General features: G+C 39.9%; 2 protein-coding genes across 5 annotated transcripts in view; both read left to right on the top strand.

The window, feature by feature from the left end:
* Positions 1 to 1,569, top strand: part of grik1a (glutamate receptor, ionotropic, kainate 1a) — a 37,792-nt gene extending 36,223 nt beyond the window's left edge. For 3 of the 4 annotated variants that reach the window (XM_030745942.1, XM_030745940.1, XM_030745943.1), the window contains one exon: positions 1,028 to 1,569. Coding sequence is in view for 1 of the 4 variants with exons in the window: in XM_030745943.1 (XP_030601803.1) it covers positions 1,028 to 1,195 (168 nt within the window). In the remaining 3 variants the exon portion in view is untranslated. Of the gene's footprint in view, positions 1 to 1,024 lie in introns of all 4 variants that reach the window. The other variant, XM_030745941.1, reaches the window with a different exon arrangement.
* Positions 1,570 to 5,061: 3,492 nt separating this feature from the next.
* Positions 5,062 to 16,973, top strand: map3k7cl (map3k7 C-terminal like). Its single transcript, XM_030746860.1, has 5 exons — positions 5,062 to 5,499; positions 6,482 to 6,592; positions 11,352 to 11,410; positions 12,338 to 12,453; positions 16,155 to 16,973. Exons 2-5 carry the CDS (start codon positions 6,517 to 6,519, stop codon positions 16,333 to 16,335), a joined length of 432 nt encoding a protein of 143 aa, XP_030602720.1. The 5' UTR covers positions 5,062 to 5,499; positions 6,482 to 6,516; the 3' UTR covers positions 16,336 to 16,973.
* The last annotated feature ends 244 nt before the right edge of the window (positions 16,974 to 17,217 follow it).

Here is a 17,217-nt window from a genome sequence, read left to right as displayed (position 1 = left end):
GTGTTCCTTTTTTTCTGCTCTGAAACGTAGTATAAGAGTCAATGCAATATTCTGTTAGATAAAGCAAATATGAACTGCAGTGGATTAATGACTTTACTGCTATTAGAGAGCACAGAGCAGGTGTACACAATTAATGCATATTTTATAAACTACTTAGAAAACTGATACTTAAATAATACCAGAATGAGCAATGTATTTGATGTATGCATGTCCAAAGATTTTTTTTCTTTTTTTTTTTTCAGCTCTAATTAGGTATGGTTTTGTTTTTACTTCTAAGTCCCAAAAAACATGAATTGTCAGGTGTTCAGGTCAGAGATCCGTATTTCTGGTATTTGTGGGAAACCCATACTTGTTCGAGACGTCTGAAGCCCAAGGATGGAACAGGAAGGTTTTCTTCATTCTTGTAATGAGCAACAGATAAAAACTGGATGACTTTGTGCTGTGAATTATAATTTCCAAAATAAGTTTTATTGAACGCGGCCTCCACAGGCGAGCAAAATAAAAGGCAAATAATCGTGATTGAAGATTAATGTGTTCAGTACAATTGTGCTATTCTGTAGACTCAAATAAGCCTGAGGCTTTTCATTTCAGATGGCCTTCTCTTTGATAATTTCAAATAATTACCATACTATAAATTCATAGCTCCCTGCAATATGATGCAGACACTGTGCTTTATCTCGTGTGTCAGTAATTGGATTTTATGATGTGACAACAGAGTTTATAAGTCTTTCACAACTCTTTTAGATACATTTGCAATTTCTGTGAGTTTTTGCCATTCCTGGTCATCTGACTTGAAGTCATGGTTCCCTGCACACATTCATCTGCAGCCAAACTCCTGCAAGCTGCATCCAATAATACTGTAACTAATCCATTTACAGAGGAAAGGATTTATTTTTGTTTAAATCTTGATACATTCACAGTTTTTCAATTTGTGGCCAAAGTTTATTAAAACTGTAATATATATCTGCTGGAAATCGGTTTATTTGGTGTCTTAACTCCAGCCTTTAATTGTTTATCTCTTCAGCAGTGCATGTCTTTTAGCGCTGTGATGGAAGATTTGGGTATCTCCCTGCAGTGTTACAAAGGCATCCGGAGGAGGTCACGACCTCACGGCGGCGCAAGGTCAGCCTGCATCTTCTGTCAACCCAAACGTACTTCAAAGAGGGAGGGAGCGAGACGCGATTCCAGCACTTAAGCTTTCAATCTAAAAAGTAATGGAACTGCAGAGACTGATAATTTGATCAATTCTCAGATTTTTTTCGTGGGCCACCAACAGATGTGAAGTTATTTCCTCAGCACCTCTAGACTGCTTGTGTGTGGGTAATACAGTAAATGCTGTACCGTAGATGTAGTTCACAACGCTATAGCCTTGTATCAACATTAATAATGTTAAAACAGGTGATGACTGCAAGAGTGAAATCTCATCGTATAAACCATTGATGTTCCCTCGTGGCTGTGGTTCACTGGTTTAAGCCGTTTGCAGAGTTGAATCTGTAGACTTTATAGCTCCTCTCATCGTTTATGACAAAACTGATTTTAACAATAAAAAGACTTTTGCATTTTTTTAAACTGTTGGATGATTTCTTACTGTTGTTTCTGGCTGGCAGCTGTGTGTGTGTGTGTGTGCGTGCGCCTGTTTCTATCTGCCAGTAAGCACATAGTGAAGTAGCTTCAGAGAGGATTGCCGAGCCAGTGCTGACCGGCAAAAAGTGATAACGACCTCTAAGGAAAGACACAAACACACCTGCTGTTTTATACCCTTCCAGCAGCAGCATCTCAGACATCAATCCTAACACACATGCGCACGTGTGTCTACACTCCTTACTAACACCTGTGATCATGATGTTATCCCGTAGATGGATCAGAAGAAGAATGTGATACGGGGAGACGTGAAGGACAAAGTGAGAAAGAATATCTTATAATGCCGGAAGCTATAAGGAGGTCAAAGACAAACACAATTTTCTCCTTCCCCTGGGAGTAACAGTCTTGTTTTTCAATAAGCCCTTTTTTTTCAGCTTGTATTTGTCAAATCTGACAACCTGAGGAGAAATTGTGTCTTCTAGGACTGACAGTGAATCCCAGCGGATGTTAGCATTTAAAAAAAATAAAAAACCTGACACAGTAAGATGTGTTACACTGAAGTTCATCTTAAGCTTGACAAGAATGTACAACACACCCACCAGCAGATATATAATTTACAGTGTGTTTAGGCAGCAATCTGTAGACTGAACCATAATATTAATATAAAGCTTTTATTTTGGAAGGACAGAAGCTTCCCATTAGTATTCTTCATAAAAGTACAGTTTTAGGAATGAAGGCTTATGACAGCTTCATTTAAATTTCATATTGTTTGACTGCACATTCAGTGTGCCTTTATTCACCGCTCGTATTCAAATAAGAGAGATGTCTCGTCTGACAGGTGAGGATTATGTTAATGAAAAATGTTCTTCGGAGTCTCTGTGCTATCATCTCCCAGCATTAATAACTTATTCACACACCCCTACTGGAACTCTACTCTTGAGGACATGGTGTAGGATACCGACTTTGACACTTGGCACACATGAAACAGATACCCCTGCACAGCACTTATTAACATAAGTGATAACAACATATTTATTGGCAAATCCAACCCTCATTCCCACTGTGGTCAGTGCCCACCCTGCTTCCCCATATCAAGTTTTGTTTCTGTCCTCTGGAACTATCTTAAGGATCAAAGAAATGAATAACCACCTCTCACCCAACCTGCGTATTTTCAATGACTGTGCACTTTTATCTTTCAAGGCTTGCCATGCACCTGCCCTCATCTCTGTCTGGCTGTGTGCTCTGTGCTCTTTTGTGTCTGAATGCATCATCTGTTCATTACTTCCTGTTATTTTGCAAACATGACCAGTTTTAGAGTTAACTAGAGAATATGTCTAACCAAATGTTGGTAAGGAAGTAATTTGATGGGGACAGAAACTAAGACAAATTGCTAATGGATCATCTTTAACATCAAGTCTTGATAATGTCGAGACTTTTAAAACTGACCCCCACTTCCCTCATTTTAGCAGCTAAGGCAATGACATTTCAAACTGGACAGAGCAATAAATGATATAAATAGCTTATAAATTGCTCGAGCCAGAGGTTTTGTGCTCTCATTTCTCTCTGTAGACTGTGTGCGCTGGCTTGTGTGTATCCTGGGAGAATTCGACCAAGCATTTCTTAATCTCTTCATGTAATGAGTTTTCTCTTTTTTGGTATTCAGATTAATTCTGGGATTGGGCTCAGTCCAATGTAATAGCGTTTGGTTGCCTCTAATCTTCTAACCCCATAATTCTTAATCAAAACCAAAGGCAGTATTTTTTTTTTTTATCATTATCTAATCCATCATGAATGAGGCCATGGATTACAACTCCAACCTTGGCTTGCTGTTAAACTGACCGTTATTGCTAAGCCAGGATGACCTCACCTGATTAATCCTCTGTTGTTTCAGGTTTGTTTCCTTACCTGTCCTTACTTAACCTCTTTGTTGCAATGATTTTCAAAATACAGAACTCTCAACCTGGGTGCATCTGGAGAGCTGAAGGAAAGATGTGAAGATATGAAGGGCTTCTGGCATCTGTTTTTGCTGTCAGTAAGCTGGTGTGAGGAAACACAGAAAGAAGGCGAATTAAAGAGTTTGCTGTTTTCCATTCAATGCCAAAACAGAAAAGTGGAATGCTCTTTGTTACGATAATTGTGAGAATGACTAACAAAGCACAGAAGAACTCAGCAGGGCAAAGTTGAGATCTAATTCCATCAAATTTCTTGAGAAAAAGTTTGTTTCTCACCAATTTGAGTCCTTCAGACCTGTCAAGTCTGGCCCATGCAGTACAATCTAAGGCTCTTAACTGTACATACAAGTACAGAAGGCTCAGATCTAAATAATGACTGCAGAATAAAAGAGGCACAGACATTTGAGTGTGTCCCATCCATCACAATGTAATGAACAGTCTCTGGGGCTGATAAGGCACATCTCTGTCAACCTGCCTGTCAATGAAGACAAACGAGAAGGAGGAGGAATCTTAGAGGTACACAGCATTATTTATTCGTCTTCCTCTGTTTCTCCCTCCTTGTCTGCCTGTCTCTCCTACCGTCTGAAGTCCTGGCTGCAAAAATTCAGGGTGAATGCTGTCATCTGCTGGTGCACAGGTGAACTGGCCTGTGAATGGGACACAGAATTGCAAATCACAACATGACTAAAACTCTGTAGTTCTTACTCAGCATTTTCGCGTTTTTTTTTTCTTAAAGACTTCACCGACTTAAGGTTAGTTTGGCGTATTATAATTATCAATATCAACTTGTGATCTGTGACATCGCTTTATGTAGTTTTAGTAAAGTATTAAATATGACTGCTCATTTTTTGTGCTGTTGTTTTTTTTTGTTTGTTTTTTGTAACTTTGGACAATTTAGAATAAATGCAAACAAACCAAATAAATAAATGAAAAGTTTTTTTAACTGTAAAAACTGAATAGCTAAACCTTACTTTTCTTCACCTCTTTATGTGCATATGAGTGGCGGTTTTTGAGTTATACTACTGATATAGTTTTTAATTACACTTCAATGAAACTTGCTCATCTCATAAAAGTTCTCACTTTTTTCTTCTTCTCAGTCACAGCACAGATATTTCTAGATTGATTGTTTTCATCTTAAATCTCCAGAGATTTAAAGTGAAAACGGTGCAACAAAAGTGCAAACGATGTCTGTAGATAAAGAAAATCCACATATCATTCTAATTTAATAATATTCACTTAAGACTGATTCAGTATCAGTCTGCAAAACACTTAAATGGTGTGTACCCTAACCCATGTAGGTTTTGTTTGACCTGCAGGCTACTGCATCCCCTAAATCTCCTACCAAAATGTAAACACACAAGGATGCGCTGTTTTTTTGTCCACATGAGCCATCATAACATGAGATGCTCATTCTGAACAACTGCCTCATTGCACAGCTATTGCAAAGCCCAACACCATCCCAGCGGTCTGACCGTGTCAGTCAGAGCGGTGCTGCAGCTATGGGCATTTTTGCGGGCTAAAGTCATGTCATCTGAGACTTTTAATTGGGCCCGGGCCGCCACAGGGGGACAGCGGACGGCATTCCTCCACTGCCTGCGCCCTGTGTTGCTCTTCTCTGCGTGGCTCTGGATAACGTGCACATGCCTACGCAAACTTGAGCTGCTGGAGTCCTTCTGACCGTGACTAATGCACTGACGCGTTGGCTACGTGGTGGAAAACGTTAACTTTACTAATTACCAGATTTTCGAGTTATAGTCTCAAGATAGCGGAGGTAAGCTCTCGAAGAGACAGTTGTGCCATCTTTGCTGGGATCTGCGCAGGGGGTGCGACGGCTGAGACGCGACCGTACTGCTTCTGAAGAGACCCCCAACACTGACCCCACAGGAAACCGACAGCAATCGGTGTTGAGGACGCGCACCGCTACCTGATTTTAAACTTCACAACACTGACTTTCCTGCTACTTCAGGTAATAATGACCTGTTGAGACAGACGGTGCGTTTCAACTACTGGGTGCATGCAGAAGATAGTGCATATTTATGGAATATCCTATAGTCTCCATCACAATGTTGATTATATACCTGTATGCTACTTCACTAACTAATAATACGATTGTATTTTGATTGCATCACCTGTTTTGATCAGTCATCAAAATGTGACTTTCTGTTTTCCAACAAAAGGACACGTTATGTTTTTTGTTTTTTTTTAAATAAAAAGTTTATTTGCAGGAGAAGGTCACTGAGGTGTGTTGGGTGAGACAGAGAGTGCAGCAGGGTTAAAGCAGGCAAACGCCATGATATAAAAAGCCTGTACATTCACTGGAAAGCGGAATGCAAAATCCAGACCTCAGAGCCAGTCTGTCAAAGCTCCCAAATTATTTAATCCCACAGCTACTCTAAATGCATGATGAAACTCTCCCTCTCTGTCTCTCTCGCTCTCTCTCTCTGTGTATGTGTGTGTGTGTGTGTGTGTTTGCTCTCATAGGGCTCCTTTGTAGTGGTTTCATATCAAAGGGTTTTCCAGTACACCTGCTGAGTTCAGTATTTCGTTTCTCTGGTGAGGTAAAATCACATTCATGTACTAGGATTAAAAAAAATGAGTTTGTGCCTTCCATAGCAGATAGAAAACTTCTAGCTCTACATATTCTGTCTAATTACACATTAATCTGCTGATCTTCTGAATATACCATGATGTGGAGAAAAAAATGCCCTTTACAATTTCTCAGACTGAAGGAGAAGTTTAAAATCGAGACAAAGCCAATTTCAAATTTTAAAACAGAGAAAGGATGTGAACTGCTGCATTCAATTACCTGGAGACAGTATTTTCAGTTGAAATCTGTGGATTTATTAACAGGCTATTCAGATTGTCGTATTTATTGTTAGCTGATTGATTAATTGGTTCATAGCATCATCGCTGATCTCTCATGAGGTCCTTTTGACTTGTGTTAACAGTTGTGTTGTGTGCCTGTGACCTTACAAAGGGATAAATGATCACCTCAACCAGAAGAGTGTCTCCTGATAAATCTGAAGTTAGAATTGCCTTCAGCCTCGATGACAACTCAGGTAAACACACAAATACAGACTGTAGGCGCACACCCACACATTATACCATCCATAGAACTGTTAAAATTACTTTAAAAATGATAACAGGTTACATACAGTAACCTTGTTCACTCTGGTAATTATGTAAGCAATCTGTTTTACTCACTTCAGTATTGTAACAGTTACTTTACTTTTATAAATAATTATTTTTAATTTATGAGCAAACAGAAATAACAAAACAAGTTTTACATGCTGTAGCCTAGCTGTTTCCTCAGTGTTGAAGTAGCGCATTGTGATGGTGGGAAATAAGGTTTACATTATAATAGGTTGGTAAGGAGTGCCTTTTTCTGACTTCACAAGGAAAATATTGTTGATTTTCCAAAGGTTTTCCCAGACATTGCAAATAGGCTGCAATTATGTTTCACCATCTACATCTATGAGTGTGCCAGTCTCTGCTGGGGATTTAAATTTCATCATTAGATGGTGTGCATGTGGCCCTGTCTCCTGCATCAGAGGTGGATAAATGTGAGTCACACATGTGTCAGCAATTCAAACCTTACTCTGCCCCCTTACTCCAATAAATGCTGACCTCACTTAGAACAAATTGTGAATTTGGTACTCTATGGATTGGGTAGTTACATTGCCCTCAAGCTGTCCATGTCCACAAGGGAGAATAACCCTGGCCTAGTTTATGTTTGCTGTTGTTGGCTCTGCACATTATGGCGTGCTTAGGTACTTCTGGCATCTGTGTGTGTGTGTGCATTTTCATTGTTGTTTTGAGCTGGTTTGAGCTGGTTGTTTCATAAGCTTGTAACCTGTAGCTTTAAGTCTCTGAGCAGCTCTGTCTCTGCGGGGATCTCTAAAATTCCTCACTGCAGATGACACAGAAACTGGGAGGAAGTGTGGTTTAGCAGCGCATAGCGGGCATTGCTTCTGGAGAGTGTAAGTGTTATGCTTACTTCATATGCAACTGTGACGTGTTCGTCAGCATCCCTTCCAATTTGTTGTAAATGTGCAGACTTATCAGTCCAGCCACTGCACTACAAGGGCTCTAACTGTGGATGTACTGTCCAAGTGTACTACAAAGTAATGTAAGTACAACTACACATCCATTGCAGCTAAATGTGAGTGACTGTAAATCTGTCGCTGATGAAATTCACGTCACTTGGACCGTAGCAAATGCTCACACGCTCAGATGCAGAGGGTGTAGCACTGGCAGGTTGTTTAGAGCATTGTGGATTTATTTGATTGGCAGATGGAGCTCAGCAGCAATGTGGCGCAGTGGTTGGTTCTGGGTTAGAGACTGCCAGCCTACTGGGGCTTTTCTGTGTGGAGACTGTGTGAACTGCATATGCCCTCGTCGGTTCTCTCCAACTTCTCTCTGCAGTCTAAAGACATGCTCATTAGTTTTAATGGTGTGCCTGGGACCTTAATTGGCTGTAGGTGTGAATGTGAGTCTCTCTGTGTTAGCCCTGTGATGGACTGGCAACCTGCCCAGGGTGTACCCCAGCTCTTGCCCAGTGACAGGTGGGGTAGGCTCCAGCTCCCTTATGACCCTGACTTTGGATAGCAAGTTTTCAAACAAAAGGCCAAATGAAAAAGAAATAACTGCACACTGAAAAAAAAAAAGCAAAGCGATAGTAACATGCCAAATTCTACAAGTACTTGGATGATCACACCTGTGTAATCACTAAAATTTGGATTAAGTAGTGTAATCAGCCTACGTTTTCCCCACAGTAACTGTAACTGGCCATGTTTATTTGTCATTTTCTTTGATAACTCTGTTACATGTAACGAGTTTCTCCACAACACCGCCTATCAGTTTATTCTACACATACAAAAAACACCCACACACCTGTGTTGCAGTATCTCAAAATGAAGTTAACACATTAGTTTGAGGATAGTTGCATATATAATTACTCAGCTGATTATTCAACACCAGATAAGTCCCGTGGTTCAACTTTCACTGCATTTCCAGTATGTGGCGAACATGTGAATGATGCCAAAACGGACCAGGCACAACCTGCCCTTAGCAGCACCCACACACCCTGTGACTTTAACCGTCTTCATTCTTCTGCACTGTAACTGAGACAGGTGCCCTCTCTATTCCTGTATGACCGCAGCATATTAAAAAACAGCTGGGTGCTTACAAAATGCATCTGCGTTCCCAAACATAAACAAGTCAGTTGATGGTGTAATATTCTGTCATTTATTATTCGATGCAAACATAAACAGTTGTCTTAGTCCCTAAGTAATACACAAATACAAACACCTACTCTACCTATGGTTCTAGGTGCTGTCTGTCAGGATATTTTACTGCAGTGGGGCCAGGCACTGGGACAGCAGCTGCAACTATGCAATGTCAGAGTCAGGTTTCCTCTCTAATACTAACAGTGTCCTGCTGCTTGATTCACTGTTCAGCTTTTAGAACACTGGCCTATATTTATAAGCAGTTAACAGTTCCAGTCCTGCTCCACCCTCTGACCCCCCTCCCCCCCAGTCTTTCTCTTAGCAAGCAAGATGAGGCCATAGAAGAAAGAGCATACTCAAATCTGTCCTTCAACAGCGACTGATCACTTCACAATCATCTGCTTGTAATTCACATGCCTATAAATTAATTATTTTTGTTATTATATCAATATTCATTATCATTCCTATTATAAATTGCATTAAAATCTTGTTTTTTGTTCTGTAATAACCTCAACCTGAACGGTCACAGTGGTCTGTATTATACTTACTGGAGCTGCTCAGACTCTAAACCTCCAAAGTCAAACTTTGGCTGTTCCCTCAGCAGTCATGTTGTTGTGTCTTTGAACTCATGTTTCTCAGCAGGGGAGCTAAGAACTGTGCTCCATTTGGGGATCATCCTCTAGGCCTTTCATGACTTCATGCCCGGCATAGTTATAACCCCACACTGTCTCAATTCTAAGCATGAGAACTGTATTTATTCCCCATCATAATTGCCCCCATGGTTTTTGGCTGGCCCTCTAATTCTCCTGCTTTTAGAAGTTTGCATCATCCTGGGATTCTCCACATGTGTTCCACAACTCCAGGGGGGCATTACTATTGAGGCAGAAGCTGGTGCAGACAACCTGTCTGTTTCTGTCTGGCTGCCTGTTTATCTGAATCACTGTCTGTCTATACATCTGGTCTGTTTGTTCTGCCTACTTTGTTTGTCTGCCTGCCACATAGAGGAGTTGTCCCTCTGTATTCTTATGCTGCATGTCTTTCAACCTGACATCTCATTACTCCTGCTCAGTAAGAGGACATGGCTCATTTATAAGTGCGGCACCATGTTGCTATGTTGTGGTGTCATACAAGAGGCCCCTATAGTGTTTCATTTTTGGCCAATTTATGAGCCAGAGGAGAACATTAAATGTCCTGCCTGTAGAACAATAACTTTGGTCGTGCATCCATGGAAAAGAGTGTTATGTTTATGTGAAGGGTTTTTATCTAAAATACATTGTGCCCTATCTTTAATAATAGGTACATGTGCTTCTTTACTGGCACTAGGTTTAGCTATTAATATCAGCATGTAGAGTTTAAGATTACAAGTTCTCATTCATATTTTTTTTTTGAAGAGAAACTGAATTCAACAAGAAATTCAAAATGCTTCACACTGTCCTTCACCAGCAGCAGGAGGAAGGATAAATAGTGTCTTGTTTGTCTTCATGGTTTGATCGTTCATGAGGTTCCTGCAGTTCTTTGTTTGTAAAGTAGTTGTTAAAACACACTATTATTGTAACTAAATTATTAACAAAAATCAGCGGAGCTGAAAAAACTACAGTAAAAAGTACATTTCCTTATAAACCTTAGTGAAATTCTTTTAAGTTTCATTTATGTATCAACAGTTCACAATAAGAGTCATCTAAAAGTGCTCTATATTTTAACATAAACACTTTCAATAGTAAAGAGAGAACCCCAAAGTTCATACAAGTCGCCTGTGAGAAAGCACTGGGTGACAGTGAGCAGTAACAGGAAGAGTCCTCTCACAGATCGAGTCTCTGGGAGGGGGGTCAGCCATCTGCTGTGACCAGCAGGGCATAAGGGGATAGAAAAAGAGCAGTGAGAGGTCACGAACACCTGCAGGACAAAATGCAAGTTATGGGAGAGAGTAGACAAAAAAAGTCTAGTCATAAAATAGAGCTCCTGAACCCGCACAGGGGAGAGGCCTGATGGCTGAAGGCGCTGACTCCCATTCTACTTTTGGAAACTCTAGGAACCACAAGTAAGCCTTCGTTCTCAGAGCGAAGCAATACAGTACAGTGAGACTGAAGATATGACGAGACCTCCTCATCATTCAGGGCTTTCAACTGGCTTTTACAAGAAGATAAGCTAAAATGGGAGAAATGTGATCTCTCCTTTTAGTCCCTGTGAGTAATCATGATGCAGTGTCTTGGATCAACTGAAAGCTTTTCATTCATGGTTTTAGAACAATTACAGTAGTCGAGCCTAAAAGTAACGTATACATTTAGTTTTTCAGCATCACTCTGAGAAAAAACAATGTCCGTATTTCTAAAATATTTCCCAGAAAGAAGACAGATCTAGAGATTTGTTTAATGTAGGAGACAGAGGACATATCCTGGTCAAAATTACACTAAAGTTCAGTTTTTTTCGTACTTCACTGAATTTCAGGTGATAATATTGTAATTTTAGGCAACTAAAATTCAATTTAATTCAATTTTTAATTGTATTTTACTGTTATTTTACAACATTACAATTACATTTTGTAATCTTTTACTTTAATTACCTCTAACTGAATGCTGCTCCATCTCAACAGATGTAAAAGATGTGGAGGACCTCTCCCAGACTTTCCCAGATCTTGAACAGCGACTACAGGTATAGCGTTCACAACGGTGCCACAACAGCACCAATTCATGTGTTTGCAGCGCAGCACGAGAGTGAGAACATAGCAGAGAATTCACACAACTAATAATGTGTCGCATTGCACGTGCATTAAAGGAAAGATGTGTGTGGCCCTGTTTTGTGTTGTGGTGGTGAATTCTTTTTTTTTTCTATTTTTTTTTAAGTTGGCATTCAGTTTCCTTTTCTACTTAACGAAACTGAATGCTAACTTCCCCTTTCAAAAAAGATTCAGTTCTAATAATGTTTTATTCGTACTGGTATCATATGATGCTACACCAGTTCTCTCAGAAAAATCTGTCTGGGAAATGTTAACTGAAGTAAAAGACGCAGATTAGAACATATGTACCAAATAGAAAATATATGAAAATCGAGTAGGAGATTGATGTAGTAAAAAAAAAAAAAAAAAAAAATTAAATGTCCTCCTTGCATAAAGTGGGCATTACTTGCTACAAATGGATTGGATACTGCCGGGTTTTTCCTTTAAACCTTCGTTGTATTCGGGGTAGTAGCTGAATCTTTAAACGGGGAGCGACTTGGCTGTAGTTTATGAACCTCTAAATCAAAAACAAACATCAACAATTCACTCTGTATCCTCCCTCTATTGTTAGTGTTGTCATTGAATTATCCTTCAATGAGTATCACTGACAGGGACACATAAATTGCATGTGGAATACCGAAACAACAAGAGTATCAAATGATAATGGTAGCAGGCCAGTAAATATAGTGTTCAGACACCGTACGGTTACACACTACAAACAGAGAAGAGGCTTTGCTTATTCCATTTATCCAGGTTTTGAAAATATTTTCTTACTTACACAATATAGAGCAGAAATTACCATATGACACCTCAGTTGTGTGACTTTCCTTCATATGTGTGACTTTCTCTCTGACCTTTTGCAGCCGGTGCCTCCTTGCGTGTCTCTGAGAGAGAGCGTTCAGGTGTACAAGGAGCACTGCAGGATGGCAAGAGAATTTCACCAGGTCAAGAATGAGATTGCTGTGCTCGAGGATCGCAAGTAAGACTCTGAAGGAATCGCTGGCAAATTAATTGTGGTAACCCTTTTAAGCCTCATTAAAACACACAATTGGACACAATGAGGACATGTCTTACTCCAGATTAGAGGGCTGTGTTCACATCATGCCAGTGTCCATGTCTGAACCAACAGAAAGAATGCAACATGCGGGCGTGTGCTAATGAGAGAGAATTATTGTTTAAATCTCCACTTATTGGTGAAAAACTTGGACCTCTTAAAGGGTTTAAGAGTTCAGTTCCCTCTATAGCACCACATTCACTAAAAATAGACTTAGAGAACTGCAAGGCATTTTGGATCAACATGTCCACCAGATGGCACAGTTAATAGCATGCATACAGGATTTGGCACATAAGCCAACAAGAGCATTTCCCTTAAGATGTTATTTGAAAAGCTGGTAATTTATGACTTTCAGTTTTGTGTGTGTGTGTGTGTGTGTGTGTGTGTATTTTGTATATACATTCCAGTTCCTTTCTCATTCATGTTATAAACAAGATCGAATATCACACAAACTGCAGCTCTTGTCAGGTGTAATTGAATGAGAACTATTGCAAACTTTAACACACAAATGTAGTGTATGCATACACATAAGTGGGGATGTGTTACACACACGCAGTGGACACTGTCCCATGTGTCCTCAGCAGCTGTGGGTAGTCTTAGCAGTGAGATTTTCAAGGCCCTTACACTTACCACACACACACACACACACACACACACACACACACACACACACACACACACACACACACACACACACACACAGACATGACCTAAACTGCTTCACAGTTCCTAAATAGAGAACAGCATGCATACTCTGACTATAGCCTTGAATGTGGATAAGGCGGATAAGATCTGGTAGAAACTCCTGGTTCTTCGCACTGACAGGGACTCACATTCATGCATCAAATCAGACTCACATTCATAGTGCACTGAAACACAACTAACCACAAGTAATGTGCTTTGTAATGCTGCACTGTAAAATTTGATATGGTGGCTTTACTTTAAAAATATGCACACTCATGGTCTCAAGAAAGAATAAATAACTACGGCGTTTGAGGTACAAGTTACACTTATTTTGAGTGAGCAGCATATAAAGTAAAAGGAGACCTGCTTAAATTCATAATTTAAATACACTTTATACAACCAGCCCTGATTTTAGAAGTCCAGACTGGTTTAGAAAGCCAAGAGAACTCATTCACAGTATTTACATTACATGAGACAGAGATCTCACTTTGGGTTGCGTTCATGTGCTCCATACACTTCACACTTACAGGGACAAAACTTTTAACATTTGAACCGCAATCCTGAATGTGAACACTGACCAGGAGTCTCAGTCATGGCAGCCCGCTACCAGCTAAACCTTTGCAATGTCCACAGACACTGAAAACCACATCACACATCCACAAAAAATCCAAATCTAAACACAACTGAAATAATACGCGTAACACTACTCATGGGGGTTGAATTCAAACATTAACACTCCCGGGAGTCTCGCCACTGCATGAGTGTAACATTCTGAAAAAGCAAGTACAAATTACGAATCAACAGTTTGAAGTATTCACAACTGTGTTCCTCAGTATGTGAGCATTCAATATGTGTCTCTTCGAAAACTATTACAAATGAAGTTAAAGGTGCTGATTAAGTGAGGACGTAGCGTTTAGAGTGTAGGTAAGATTTTACTGATTTTGAAACTCCTCATCAACAGTTATGTTGAACATGTTTTCACAGAAAGGAGGATATGCTTATTCTCTATTCTGAATGTTAAGAGAAATGCGTCGTACAATGAATGTTTTGCCACTTCCTTTATGAGGAAGTGCACAAAGAAGGGGGGGGGGGCTTGAGACATACAGTGAAGTGTTGCAAGGATGATGACAGGAACAGCTCTTTAACACAGTGGGGAGGGATTTTCCAGGATGCATTGCTACTTTTAGTCACTGTCAGACAAGCACACACAGGTTTCAAATAATTCACAGTTCATTTACCTTCCAGTTTCTAGATGATCTTCAAGTTCAGTTTCCTTGATGCAGGTGGATTTAATAAAGTTCATAAATTGGTCAAAGTGAAATTCAAGCATTTTGAGAAGTCCTTTGATATTTTTTCATTGTGTTGAAATCATGACACAACAGATTACGCAAGAAATATCACCACTGAGTAGCTGACAAACTGGCAGCGAATGACATGTTGTTTTCTTTTCTCTATATTTGTTTCCCCCAATCTTATTAAACTTCGGTGCACAGAGAAGACAAATGGATGTTTTAATAATGACTTTATTTGTGCAGCACTTTTAAAAACACATAATTACACCTCACCTCACAGTTTAGATGAAGCTACCCAGTAAAAATGCAAACATGTCCCACATTTTGTTTTATTTTATGAAACTGCAGTGACCATAATCCCACCGTTTTGCTCACCAACTGAGATCAAATTACCTGATTTATTCCATGGAAATGTGTAAATACTGAAAATAGAGATTGGGCGTACATACTTTCATCATACTTGCATACTTTCACACTTACATCATACTTTCAGCCAGTTTCTTTTGTTTGCCGCTCACACGTGTGATCTTTCAGGAAATAAATCAAACCTGGTTTCGAGTGTGATCCAAGACCCGAGTGTTAACCAGAGTTTCTCCACTACCATCATTTCAACAACTTGCAGTCCAAAGCTGCTTCTCTCTTAATATTGGGACAAACATTAATTCTTTCATAATTATACCATTAAAACTCCACACAATACATATTCGGGATAACACATGCCAGTTTTCTTTTCCTTTTTCTGCTTTTGTTTTGCCGTTCTGTAACGTAACACACAGCATCTGTAAAACAACACTCGCAAACCCTGAGACGTAAAGCCATTACACATTGTCCATGTGGTAGTGCTGACAATGCCTTTCAAAGTCCAAAGGCTGTTCCTTTTTTCTTTTCTTTTTTTTGCCAGGGGAAGTCAAGTCATTCCGCCTGAACCTGCAGTAGAGAGTTTCAGGTCAGGCAGCTTTGTTTGCTTTGTTAAGTTATTCTTGTGCCATTCACATACAACCCACAAGGACGGGAATAACTTTTGCAAGTGGTCAGTGAAATATTTGAGTTTTGAATGCATCATTACTCCTGAAATCAGGACCTTCTTTGGAAAAGTGTAGCCCTCAAGTTATTAAACAGTCACTGTTAAAAAGTGTATTTTAATTTCAGTCCATTTCAATCCCACCTTAACCATAAAGTCTCATCTTTTCAGGGAGCTAATGACAGCGCACCCGGGCGCACAGAGATCTGTGACCTTTGGTGAAACTCTGCTGCACATACTGTAAGGCTTGGGTCGTACAACATACTTTGTAATCTACATTGATACCAAGCATCTGCAGTCTGTATTTCCATACATGTGCCAAATGTCATCAATATTACACTGCATTTAGTTCTACCAAATGTTTTAGTTATTTATTCTAGTGTATGAGTGCCCCCCCCCCCCCCCCCCTCTTCCTGTGAGTTTGCATTGTTTCTGTGTTTATTTTGGTCCCCCCCCACATTCGAGAAACCAAACAACTGAGCACTCTAAAATTCTCATGTGCATGAATTTGAGAAATCTGACTTTTCCTTGAACTGGGAACCTTTCGTGGGTATTTCCCTGCCACAAACCAGGTTTATTCTGGGACATCAATAACTGGCTGTTAAAAACCTTCCCACTCATTCATTTAGGCGCAAGTTGCTGGCAGAGCTGGTGGAGGATGAGAAGGTTGCCATGGAGATTGCCCGTTTGGAGGAGGAGTTTCGGCGTCTGACAGAGGAGAACCGCACCTTGGTGACTGTCCACAAGGAGCGTGCCAAGCAGCTGGAAAGGCTCTGCCTAAACAATCGAACAAGGCAAGACTCCTCGTGACCTCTGATCTCCACAGAACCTAAGACCACCAGACTTCAAGCTGACACTAGGCCAGGAACTAAAGCTCGGCTAGTGCTCATTTTACTCAACCACATTCTATGAATCAGCTAATTACACAGAAAGCTGTTGTTTATATTCATGCCTGAGTCATTTGCTTGAACCACAGACATGCGGTTATCAAGTTGTTTTAGTGATTCTCCCAAGCTATGACACACTGTCAGTTATCTGGGTACTGCTTTGTCTTCATGCGATCATGCAGAACCTTCCTGGGTGCTAGTGGAATATCTAAAAATCAGTACATTCATACTACGTCAGCTGCTGTGAATCTGATATCTGTCTTAGGTCCGGTGGAGACTCAAATGTTTTACCTGAGGTCTGCTGAGGAAGCCAAAGGTGGTATGATGTGGTCCAAGTGTTTTATTTTAAGGAGTGCTTAGTCTCCTCTCCCTCTCTCCTGCACCCAGCGCACCGATGAGTGTTTAACACAGTGTCAGGGATCTGGAAATTATAACCATTTGTGAGGAACAGAAAGATAATGGGTGATTATCCATTTCACAGTATATATGTTGCAACACAACACTGTAAGAGTTGTACATTTTTTTTTTTTTTTTTAAATAGTGTATGAAGTGTAGAAGGTGAAATATACAGCATGATAAACTGTTGGTTATTGTCCTCATACAAATAAAATGCATTTTATTTTGACACCAGCATCAGTTCCTTATTTTCATTTCTCCAAGCCAGTGTTGTGTTTTGTTTTGGGTTTTTTTTTTTTGGCTTATGTCCATAGTGATTACACAGAAAGGAGAACTAGATTGTTTTTTTGCTTTTTTTGCTTTTTAATCTCAAGATTAGATCATTCAAGAGTTATGAAACTGTCACCTA

This window comes from Archocentrus centrarchus, chromosome 14, assembly GCF_007364275.1.
Source record: "Archocentrus centrarchus isolate MPI-CPG fArcCen1 chromosome 14, fArcCen1, whole genome shotgun sequence".
Classification (NCBI taxonomy): Eukaryota; Metazoa; Chordata; class Actinopteri; order Cichliformes; family Cichlidae; genus Archocentrus; species Archocentrus centrarchus.
The sequence above is the reverse complement of the archived record's forward strand: the minus strand, read 5'-3'. Positions and strand labels throughout refer to the sequence as shown.

Excerpts from the sequence above, each read along its gene's own strand:
- map3k7cl (XM_030746860.1), top strand. The coding sequence starts at position 6,517 with ATGATCACCTCAACCAGAAGAGTGTCTCCTGATAAATCTGAAGTTAGA. Across the intron at positions 6,593-11,351 it reads CAGCCTCGATGACAACTCAG|ATGTAAAAGATGTGGAGGAC; the intron begins GTAAACACACAA and ends CCATCTCAACAG. Across the intron at positions 12,454-16,154 it reads GCTGTGCTCGAGGATCGCAA|GCGCAAGTTGCTGGCAGAGC; the intron begins GTAAGACTCTGA and ends TCATTCATTTAG.